The 12,638-nt window shown below is 33.2% G+C and overlaps 2 protein-coding genes across 2 annotated transcripts in view; one reads left to right on the top strand and one right to left on the bottom strand.

The window, feature by feature from the left end:
• LOC105618419 (uncharacterized protein DKFZp434B061-like) overlaps nt 1-3,966 on the top strand; it is an 8,797-nt gene extending 4,831 nt beyond the window's left edge. Inside the window, 3 exon segments of the mRNA XM_012199960.1 lie at nt 415-578; nt 1,722-2,232; nt 3,410-3,966. Coding sequence (XP_012055350.1) covers nt 415-578; nt 1,722-2,232; nt 3,410-3,733 — 999 coding nt within the window. The 3' untranslated portion in view covers nt 3,734-3,966.
• A 1,806-nt stretch (nt 3,967-5,772) lies between these two features.
• On the bottom strand, nt 5,773-7,657 carry LOC105618272 (CKLF-like MARVEL transmembrane domain-containing protein 4). Its single transcript, XM_012199811.1, has 4 exons — nt 7,523-7,657; nt 6,795-6,968; nt 6,180-6,278; nt 5,773-5,907 (listed from the first exon to the last, which is right to left on the bottom strand). The coding sequence occupies exons 1-4, from the start codon at nt 7,655-7,657 to the stop codon at nt 5,773-5,775; spliced, it is 543 nt and encodes a 180-aa protein (XP_012055201.1).
• Between the last annotated feature and the right edge of the window lie 4,981 nt (nt 7,658-12,638).

Below are 12,638 nucleotides of genomic sequence, written 5' to 3'. Positions count from 1 at the left end.
TAATATTTACTTAATTAATTAAATTAATTTTAAGTTACTTAGTACGGAGAAGTAACAAATAACTAATAATATACTAAGGTATATATATATATATATATATATATATATATATATATATATATGACAAGAAAGAATGAATTTCCACAAATTTTTTTGGCAAAATAAAAAATTATTATTATTATTATGCGAATATCATTGAATTATAAATGAGCTTGTCATGGTTTGAACTACAGAATCTTAAACGATAAAAACATCTATCCTTCATATTTGTAATAGTTCCAAAGAATAAATATGACTAGAAGATTGCAATTGAGGAATGAAAAATAATAACATAATTGTATAATTAAAGAATAATATAATTGTATTATTAAAGAATAACGTACCTATAAATGTATAATTTAAGAAATTTTTCAGTTCTTGGCGTGCGTCGTCGCGGTCTGCACGACACAGACTCAGGATGGGCCAAAGGGAGCACCAATCCCGATACGAGCGAATCGTTATCAAAGATTATCCCCTCGACCAGGCGGTACCGGACCGGCGTTTCCCAACCAACGATTTCGTCGACCGATCTCCTTCAAGTAATACTCTGATCATTAATAATATAATATAGAGACATACTTATACTTATAGGGACAATATACTTATAGAAACATACTTAGGAAATAATATACTTAGAGATATACTTAGGAATAATATACATACTTACATAATAATATTAATCATGTATAGCATTCAGAAAAGTTTAATAGAGCAAATTTTCAAGTCTTTAATAAATTAATTTTAATAAAATTCTTTTCTTATAATTATCTGTTCTTAAATAACACATCAAAATTCGTGACATATGAGTTGACCGATCTATCCTTCAAATAATATTTTAGTCATTAATCATATAATATACTTGATTCAAATGTGGGATGATTAATTGTATAGAGATTAGAAGAATTTGATGAAAATGAATAAGACTTTCAGGTAGGCTTTAATAAATTAATTTTATTAAATATTTTTTCTTAAACTTGATAAATATGTTTTTGATAAATGTGGCTATTTATGACGAAATTTCTGAAGATTTTTTTGTTTTTTTCAATGATATATCCATTGAAATATGACCTTGTTGGAAAAATTAGTTGCAACGAATATAAATAAATCGCGTATTAAAAGTATCCGCATAATCTGACTACGCGAGTAAACTATTCGAGCTATTGGAAAGGCAGGAAAACCAGTTTGGGCAACGCGCATATCTGTTCGAAAGATGCAGAATATAAACCTACACACGCTGTTGTTAATTAGTAAATAAACGGGTCTTAAATTTCGTTGCAACGTCCGCGAACATTGCACCAAATAGGAAGCGCGAAATTATCGACGTGTATTTAAGAACAGCCACAGAATTACGCAATCCTAACATATGATTCTATCGCTTCTGGACTGCAGGCATGCAAATTGAACAAGAAAGTTCGAATACCGTTCCACATGAGCGATTCTGTAAGTATGTAAATACATGTCTAACGTTGTAAATAGTAAAGAGTAAAATATAGTCTTGGCATTTTCACATATTCCACTTTTTGCATTTTCTAAAAAGTAAATTATTACGTCTCATTAAGTGTGATCGATATAATCTAAGCGATCTAAAAATGATTAAATATCTGTGAGAGTTACACGTAAATTTCCTTGTAATGCGTAAGCATGTACTTAATTGTTAATTGAAAAAATCGCTAAAATTCTAGACCCCGGGGAGGCCCCGGAGACGACGCGTCCGGTACGTTCCGTCCTCTCCGGCCGGTAGCCGCGCCTTCGTTCGCGCCACATGTGAAACCGGTGAACGAGGAACCCGAGGAGGAAAATCTGTCGCGCGATACCATCCGCGAAGACGAGGATGACCAGAGTCAAGAGATCAGAAGCCAGGATAGCGTGGAGGATCTAAGTGAGGAGATACCGCGAGCGGCGCCAAATCCACCAAAAGCACCTCCAGCGGCCTCAGGACAGCTGGCGTATCGTGCACCCCAAGTGACACCAACGAATGTTAGGGTGAGTCCCACGACACCTCCGCCGCCACCGCCCGTTCAATACCGTCCGACACCTCCACCCATCCAATATCGCCCAACGCAGAAGCCCACGAAGGCCCCGAGGAAACAGATCATCGACGACATTACGTTCCAACAACCAATCAAGCCGCCGCCCAAACCGGTGAAACCGTCTCAGGCTTACGAAATTCGCGGCAAGAAGCCAGTAGCTCAGGTAGGCCCGCTATAGAACATCTCCCCCAAGACCGCGAATAACTTCTTGTTGGCTTTCCACAATAAGCTATTACCTAAGCTTATAAAGTCTTAAGTCATAAAAAATTGACCAATCGTAGTCAATTATTCTTATCACGTTCCAACAAAAGACAACGGAAAAGAAGAATATTAATTTAACTAAAATAAGTTCTTATCTCATAACGAAATAATTTTAATACAGATGAAAAAGATATTCAGTAAAGGCTGATCAATAATGCTTAATAAAATAAATAAGACTAGCCTTGATCGAATATAACCTTCTTCATGTATTTATGTTTGAACATTCCTCGATCAATTTCTACTTAATATTAGGAGCTTTCCATTTGATGACACACGTCGATACAAGCGTTGTTCTATCCTTATTGACATTCAGAGAGTGTGACACAGATAAAACGACACTTGTGTCGATTTGTGTCATCAAATAGAAAGCATCCATTGTAAATAATTTTATATAGACAGGAATAAAATATGAATCGCGAATCACGCAATCGAGAGATCAATATAATCTAAGGCTACGTTCCAAAATTTCCTCTCTAAGGAAAATTTTACGTATGTAGTACGTAACATATATATAGCATATAAAGTAAAATCTTCTTCGGAGAGGAAGTTTTGAAACGTAGCCCAAGAGTATAAAAAATTGATAGTTTTGAAATTGAAAGGTGAAAGCCGGAATTATTTGATCATCATGCTCTTTTTTGTTTGTTTTGAGATACTTAACGTCGTACAACTCATAAACGCAATCAGATAAAACCTGTTCATGCCTCGTTACGCAATGGTCTCTAGTTGAATTTGTGAAATGACCGATATTTTTATGTGCTTATTATAAACGAGTTTTAAAATTACTTCGAACAATCAGAATTCCGAGTAAAATTCTATTTTATACGCTATATACAAAATATAAAGAATCAATGGAATGTTTGTAAATAATAAAATATATGTTATAAAATGCATACATAGAAATATTGAAATTATAAATAGGATTGTATTCTGAAATCTGATGCAAACTACAGATCTTCTAAAATAGACTTTAATGGTTTGTAATATGTCATATGTAGACATCAGTAAAGAAAAATCTATAAACAGATTTCTTTCTTGGAAAAGATTTTCCAATGTCTGACATAACGAATAATATTTCGTAGATTATTAGACGATATCGGCACGACAACGCAGACGGTTCCATCACATGGGGTTTTGAGAACGATGATGGATCATACAAGGAAGAGACGATTGGCGTGGATTGTATAACGAGCGGTAAGTACGGATACATCGATCCGGACGGTATCCGACGCGAGTACACGTACGAGATGGGAATCAAGTGCGACGAGCAAGACCGGGAAGAGGAGGAAGATGGCTTCGTGGATTATCAAGAAAACAAGTTAGTTCTCCCGGACGGGAAAACCATCGATCTCTCATCGATGGGTAAGAAGCAAGCGCGCCGGCCTCAGTTCCAATACAGAAATTAAAGGAATCGGGACTCGCATTTCGCACATTCGCCATCACTCCTGTCGCATTTAACGCGTAATCGTAATTCATAACGTAAAAAAATCATGCGTTTCTTAGGATAAATAACTAGAGTTAAATAAATAAATTAAGATATCGAGATATTAGCGATACAAATCACGCACAATTTCATGTAAGATTATTTAGTGTAAATTAGACTTAATAAATAAAATAATAAATTGAGATATTATAATAACGTTATAAATGATCTTATCTCCAAAAGTTACATTGAACTCGAGATAATTCTCTATAATATAGCTCGCTAAGGGATAAGAAATTCATTTAATCTAAATTAATCATCAATATTGATTATACAATATTCATTACGATGATAGAAATACATAAGTGACAGAATTATGTAAGTGAAATGACTTAAAATCGTGAGGTAACCCTATACTTAACGGAAATAAAAAATCATTCACAAATATCTAATTCGCGTGATCTCTATTTGTTCGTAAAATATTAATAACTTGGTAAAATTCATTCGTTCCACATTGATTGAAAAGGAATCAAGAGCGAACCGATTGAATTCCATATCCAGGAAACAACAATCAATATTTTATTTCGTTGAATACATTTTTCGACGTTGAAACTTTATTTCGTCGATCATTATTATGTATAATAATATCCACGTCAGATTTTTAACTAGACATTGATACAAGTATATACTGTGTTGTGTACATATCGATGTTGTACCTATATAGGTTCGAACTTGAATAAAGATAACAAAACTAATAAATATATACAGTTTACGCAAGTTGCAACAGAGAGTATACTACTCTTCGATATATTGTAACAAATTATTCATATAGAGAAAATCTCGTGAGCGTCAGATCTGCAAGATTATGCGTACCGAGTAACGCGATACGATGATCCGATATGACGAATGCGGCAATGTTCGTCGCGAGCCAAGTAACGTATTATTTGTGTGTGTACATGTGATCAAGCTACATTATTTTCTTGCGTCCCTCTGTACAATTTGTGCAGTCGTAGCCTGCACTCTTGATCCCTCTATGTGATAGGACTTACAAAGCGAAATATTGAATCTAAGAAATCTAAATTTTTACTAAATTTCTACGAAGACTACATACGACGATAAAGGGGAAAAACTCTCAGCATCTTAATTTTTTAAATATTCTGTTCTTGCTAGCAAACGACCGAAAATACTACTCTTGGATTATCATTTTACACAAGAATAACGGTCTCCATTAAGTTCATTCATCTGGAATATTCAATCATTTCTCTTAAATTTAAATTCTTTAGATAGAGAATTTTTTAAATATATAAATACTTGACAAAAATCAATGAAAATTCAAAGCATCTCGTTATCAAAAACATAGAAAACAATCATTGAAGATAAAATTGACCGGTCCGATTGTAAACAAGAACCCAAAGAATTAAAATAGATCTAGCATTCGCAACGGCACTCGATATCGCGCTAAAATCCGCCTGAGCATCATCGTTTTCCACCACCACGATGCTTAAGCGTCGCCTTGGTTCCAACAATAATTTAAGATACGGATTCAACACGTTTACAGACTTTGTGTTATGCGTATATATATATATATATATGTACACATACATCATCGCATAAATAACAGTCGATCGAAAGCAAAAACGCGATAAACATTATTACAAAATATTAACAATCGTTGTTCGGATAAAGCGCGCACGCAGCCACGTCGCCCTCTTCTTCTTATTAGAATATAAGTTAATACTACGGCGTAGTGTAGATTATTGCCTTGTTACAGAGTACAAAAAAAAAGACGAAAGGAAAGTCGAATATATGTGCGCGGGCGTGGACAAACGACATACATACATACGCACGAGCACGCGCTACGCACGCACATCGTACGTGCCATTGACGTTCCACGTGCGAGAGAAACACGCCGGAATTACAAAAAGAACTGGCCCCGCACAAAGGTAACGATATGAGTCGATCGATTCAGTCGATCAATCGATGTGGTCCATCCTATCATGGGCCCTTTTCTCTCTTGGATGTCTAATACGCCGGACTGGTGACGGTGGACACTTGTTTCGGTGTGTGCTGGCCCTGCGCCAACGCCCCGCTCTTTGCCGCCTTAAACTTCAGCCAAGCGTCGTAACCGTATGCCACCATTGCGCAAAATCCGAAGAACTGTAAATAAATTTCAATATTAAACATCAGAAGAGTATATTCGTTTGCTGACTATTTTGAAAAGAATAAAAAAAGCTTTAAAAATATTTACAGCAAAAAAATATTTTAAACGATAAAAATTTATATTTTTAAAAATTCCTTATTTTACAATGACTTATGTTCTTTCTCTTTTATGAGAGAATTAGAATGTCTTTGTTGACGTTTTTTTTTTGACACTTGCGTTGATTAAGGCGTAGCAATGCTATTCAAAAGACGTATAAAAAAATTCTTACCGCAGCAACACCGAAAGCCTCTGTGTAACGCGCGAAGTCAGCTGCCAGGGAAGCGGCCAGCAAGTAGAAAAGGGACCATATCGTGCAGAATATAAATTCCTGAAATTACATGCATCAAGTTGTAGAATATAGATGAACATCTTCAATCGATAGCGATGAAAATTGAGTTCGTGCGCTGATCGTAAAACGCGTAATCTGTAGATCGAGATGTTACACGATATTATGACGCCTACATAATACCATATAACCTCGGCATTCTTAAAGGTCAACCTGATTATAAACGATCTTTGGCCCAGCATAGACGACAACTGTTCTCGTTATATTGCTCGCGATCGATCGTTCACCCGTGAATATAAAAATCAGAGCAACGGGTTGATTTTTATATTAAACGCGTATAAACTTTCTAGTAGGCTTTCACTCCCTGCTCTTATTACACGTATGTATCCGCGTTATATCGGTATTATCGAATACGACCTGTTCTATATATTACTCTCTCGCTTCCTCTTATTTGCGTTTATTTTAAACGAGTCTTTACATAAACAAAATAAAAGATCTGATAATCAAAAGGTAATCGATTAACAACATACATGATGCGAAGCACGATCAATGACTTACAATTTTAAGCCAAGGAATCCTGGCGAATTTCTCCACAATGTGGAACAGGTAGAGAACGAGAAGGATGCCCGTGAACCAGAAGCCGCCCATGGCCACGGTATTGAACCATCCTCCCCGGCTGTGACTGCTGTGTACCGACACTGTTATGCATATAAATCCTAAGAGATTTAGTACCTGAAAGAAGACCCCAGCGTGAATATCATTCTTGAAAATTCTTCATCGCGCAGCTGAGCAAGCACGCATTATGCACAAATACAAAGCGCTTCGCGAGGCTCTTGTAACCGTCGTGAGAGATTTAAGAATCCATTATAGCCCGTGACGCAACTGGCCTTATATCGCCCGCTGTAATTCACGGTAGACATGCATTTTATATACAATGTTCATGCTGTACAAATGCTTTAACGAGCCAAGGATTAATGTCTCCTTTAATTTTCTAGTTCTTGACTATTTTTCGACTAATTATTATTTTTATCTGCATTTTTTTTCAAATTAATAAATTCAAAGACTCAAATATAAGAAATTTATATCATACAATTTAATATCTTTCACGTTGAACTTTAATAATTAATTTATGATTCAAAATCTTTTAATAATGGTATACTGAGACTTGTCGAGCAACTCACTTACAAGTGACTATTAAATCAAATACTAAAAGTACTTCTCGTAAATCGCTTAACAAAATTACTGTAAAATTATACAAGCGAAGGATGAATGTGTGTCACACTCACTACTTGTACGATTTTTAGTATGCCGGGCAATGTCCTCGCATATGACGGGTCGAACCGTATATTGGGCTGAGTCGTCGTGGTAGTAGTCGTCACAGTGGTCGTGGTGGTATGTTGCCCTGGGAAACCTTGATCCATCGTCTCCGGTTACTCTAAAACTGTAACGCAATGAAAACAACATGTAGTAATAGATATCTCTACCTGCTTCGCGAGTCGCCGCCACCTGATCTGATACGTATAAGTATGACGGCGATTCTTTGTAAGGGTGCATCTCAAGTGAAATAAATGAACGACCGAGCATCGATCGACTTGCGCAAAAGCGGGGATAAGAAAAAGATGGACTTTAAAATAAAGATCCGGCGTTTGTCAAACGCGAAGCGTGTTGAAATAAATTTGCGATCATCGAGCAAATGCTTGAAAAGCGCTCTTCTTCACAGCCTTCTGCTTTTCAAAGATTTCATCTTGAAAATTAGATAAATCTAGTGTAAATAAACAAACATATCGATACTATTGATCTTGAATTAAAAATATTTTATATCGAGAAGAATAAAGATTGCGAGTGAGTGGCATTTCTATCAATGTCAATCAAAATAAATTTAATTTTAACTTCGGTTTAACTCTTCATCTTTTCCTAGTTCTAAAAATTAAAAAAAAGTAAGTTGAATAGAAATTAATCCTTCGTCTGCAACCTGGCCCTTTTTTATCCAGTCCAAGTTTTTTTATTATTTAGAAAATGTAAAAAAATTCAGGATTATTTTTCAATATCTCTATTATATTATCATTACATTATAGTTTTGTTGATTATTTTAGGAAGAAAACCTGATTTCCGCCCTTCTCTTTATTTCAGAGAAATTTGGAAGTGAAATTTTGCTTATGTAAAAAGAACCTAGATTATAGACGGAGGGTTAATCTATAATATTGGAGAAAACGAGCATTAGACCGGCTACTTGAGATGCAAAATTATTTCTGCAGAAAAAAAATATTCGAAGGACGTGCTTATGTAACTTCTGCATCGGAGATGCTCTCGTGCGAATGTAGGAGAAAATAGCACACGCTCTGCTATTTATTATCCAGCGCTATCGATTATGCCCAAACAACTTGCTGTCCGTTTATAATTAAACGCACGAATTGCGATACAACGCCGTGTCTCGCAAATATGCCTTCGTATATATATTTGCATCTAGTCGATTGATGACTTCCTTTGCTGGGAACTATTATTCGTCGTCTACTCCTGACAACGATAAACCGACACAATCGGTTATTTCGCCGTAAACATTACATTAATTATACACATCATCAAATATTAAATTTTAAATATTAAATATTAAATTTAAATATTAAATTCTTGCAAATAATTATATATGTAGCTTGTAAATAACAGATAATTGGATAATAAAATTCTCTGATTGTAATAATAATAAAAAAATACAGACATATGAGATAATAAAATTTTATATAATATTTTATCTTTTAAAATAGTCCTTAGTGATATCGATACACTTCATACAAAACTTCAAAACATTTTTTTAAGTCCGCAGTTAAAAAAAATGCTATTTATAGCAGTTGTTATATTCCTCTAATGATCCTCAAACACCTTGAAAATGTTTACCTTTCATGATATTTTTGAGCTTTCGAAACAACATATTAAAAACAATAATTCTCTTGTGACATAGAGACGTTATCATGCAACTTGATCAAGAAAGAAGTTATTAAGATTAACTATTGTGCCAAGATCTGATTTTTTCGTCTTTCATATTGTTTCCTAAAAACTCAAAAACATGAAAGCTGAATGCTTTCAAGATGTTGAGAATATTCTAAGAAATATGATGAGTTTTGAATAGCATTCCAACTACGGACTTTAACAAATATTTTGAAGCTTTGTATTAAAGAAAGAAAATGTGTGAAGTGTATCAAAGAAAGAAAATGTATGAAGTATATGTCACGGAGAACTACTTTGAAAGATAAAATATGATTTATTATCTGAGATGTTTTTGTTTTTTCATTGCAGTTTGAAAACTTTATTGTCAGACCGTGTATACTGCCTCATATACTCTTTATTATATGTATATAATATTATTCTACTTTCTCAGACCTTTTTCAGAAACCAAACGATTGATCACATTTTTATAAAGTTCTCAATTTTATTTATGCAATTTTAGACTTTTTCTTATTTTCTTTATATTTCTAATTATAAAATAATTTTTTTTAATAGAATTTTCGTATATTATTTTTTTAACAATATCAGAGAACATTTATTTATATCTTTATCAATTTTGACTACATCTCATTTTACTGATCTGTTTATCTTTCAAAATACTCGCATTATAAATGATGCTATTGTAATAAGCATTTTCTATTGAAACAAATAAGTTCTTTTGCACAAATAAGCAAACAATAATCACTTTCTATTTCACATTTTCTAGTGTATAATAAAATGAAACATAAATTCGCAAGACATAATGTCGCAGACATTTGAAAGTTTCAGTAATAAAAAGCATCAGTCAAAGTATCAGTCAACTCGATGCATACACGAAGCACACACGCATACTCCACCTGAACATGTGATTCTTCCTCATTTCCCGCACTTAACGCTAAATTAATGTCCTGCGTGAGATTATGCGGGAAAGAGAGATAAGGGGGACGCTAGTTGCCGGAGATGTACACCGCAATCAATGTCGAGAAACGGGGAAAATGAAAACGCCATCGCGGATCGATTACAAGAGCTATCATGCAGGCGTAAAAGGCGTAAACTCGTTTACGTCGACGATAACGATGCGGATGATCGACACGTCTGGTGATCCCAAAACTCTATCGCGACGTCATGTCGACGAAATTATTTTCCGAAAATTGTTCAACAGGATGTTTTACATGGAAAGAAATTAATTGGATGGTACAGCAAACCTATAATTTTATTACGCGAATTCAACATCGATAGCTAAGAAGATTTGATGGTTTAACAAATCGTTAATGTTATTCAGCTGTCAACTTTGCTATTTTAACATAGAAAGTTGACTGTCTGTTTATTACTATAGATGTGCTAAATCAGTGAAGTTTTCAGCTATGTTTTTTTCCGTGTAGAACGATTATTCTACAAATCTGTTTTCTATGGCTAAAGTAGTGTACCTATACTTTGGAATTTAAGTATAGTAAGATAAGTATACACTATTCAATTCATAATTATAATTTTACAATTTTTGAGTTATTTTTAATTTCTGTAAGTCGTCACTGTTTCCATATATTGTTAAATTAAATTAACTAAAACAATTATTAAATAATTTAAATCAAGAAAATATATTAAATTTGACTCAAGTTTATTACTTAGATGCACACATTAATATGAACGTGTTACTTTGACACTATAGAAATGGATTGAGATTTTGACACATATGAAAGTATAAAAATATCAAAATGTTGTTTAATTCAAGAAATCGAGTTGCCATTGTTCCTTTAATATCTAATAGTGTTAACGTTTGACATTTAACAAAAGCGAGAAAGAGAATTCTAGTGCAATCTAGGGACATAATAAAAATTCTGAATTTCTATTTTATACCTTAATTTTAATTCATAGAAATATTATTATGTTACGATATAATTTTAATTCATTATCAAAAATCGTAATTTTTTTAAGATAATTATTTTTTAATAATTTAACATTAAAGTTCTTTTATGCTATTAAAAAGTAAAACGGCTTGACACTTTTGTCTGAATTTCTAGTGATTAGAAACAATAAAAATTTAGATAAAAATGTTTAAATTTAGATAAAAGTGTTCAGACACTAAAATTAGAAATATTCACACAACTAGAAATTCAGAGAAATGTGAATACAACTACAATTATGGCTAAAAATTCAAATAATATTCTGAATATTGAAAATTCAGACAATGTGATTGAAAGAAAAATTTCAGCTTTTTATCTGAATTTGTATCTATATAAGCAGAGTACCATAATAAAAGTTCATAAATAACGTAGATATTTCTCAGTTAAGCTCAATTTCAATTTCTATGTACAAAAAATGTCTACATTATTTTAAAGTACTTATCATATTAAATTATTAAAAAGTCTTTATCATTGGTTAGAAGTTTTTTTTTCATTATTTATAATATTAAAAAAAATTCTGTTTATAGATTTTTTTAAATGATCTTCAACTGGCAAAATTTTTCAAATTTTTGAAAAAATGTGTACAGCACCTTATATTCACAATCTTGACATCATTTATTTTAAATGTTGGCACAATTTTTATAATATTTTTATTTTCTAGATTAGTATTAAAATGTTTTTTATTTTCTATTTGTTGACTTTTCATTATATAGAAATGTTTTTTTTTACATTTGAAAAATTTATTACTATAATATTTTTACAATTTATTTATAATTAATTTTATTTTAAATATGTAATTAAATAATGATAAATACAAACGTAAACTAAATATTAAATGAAAAAAATATCCAAATAATCAATTTTATTTAAAAAAAACCTCTAAAAACCCAAAAAACCCCAATGAAATCCAATAAAACCCTCACAAACAGTGTGTTGAGTTTTTTCAAAAAGCCTAGATTTTTTTCAATTCATAAAACAGACCTATTGAGATAAAAAACAGATCTTTTCTTAAATGAAAAGCAATATTTGTGAGCGAACTATGAAAGCGTATCGTCCGCCTGAGAGATCGCAAGCCTCTCGAAGATGCTCTCGGGATTCGGGTTACAGACCGCGGCATCCCGTTTATTATGTCACTCGAGACGCGTGCCGCGGGAATTACTTAATCTCGCAGCGTGAGGTCATCCCCCTGGAAATAGACGGTGACAGTTCGTGGCGAGCGACAGCGTGAGGTGCGGCCGTGCACGTGGTCGTTAAGTCCTCTCACGATGCGGGTGGGAAAAGATGGGACGAAAACACTTATAAATTCATGCAACGCGGCAAGCGTTTTATCGAGCATGCAACGCTAATCCCTAAAATCTCCGGAATTTATTAATATGTAATACATTAATATATAATTACAGAATAAATATTAAAGCATCATTAATATCTTATATCATTAGAATGAAAAAATGATTATTTAATAACTTGGCGTATATGCTGAATTAATTCAGAAACAAGAATTTAGGTAATAATTTATAGTCCA

Source organism: Atta cephalotes (genome assembly GCF_000143395.1).
Source record: "Atta cephalotes unplaced genomic scaffold scaffold00016, whole genome shotgun sequence".
Taxonomy (NCBI): domain Eukaryota; kingdom Metazoa; phylum Arthropoda; class Insecta; order Hymenoptera; family Formicidae; genus Atta; species Atta cephalotes.
The sequence above is the reverse complement of the archived record's forward strand: the minus strand, read 5'-3'. Positions and strand labels throughout refer to the sequence as shown.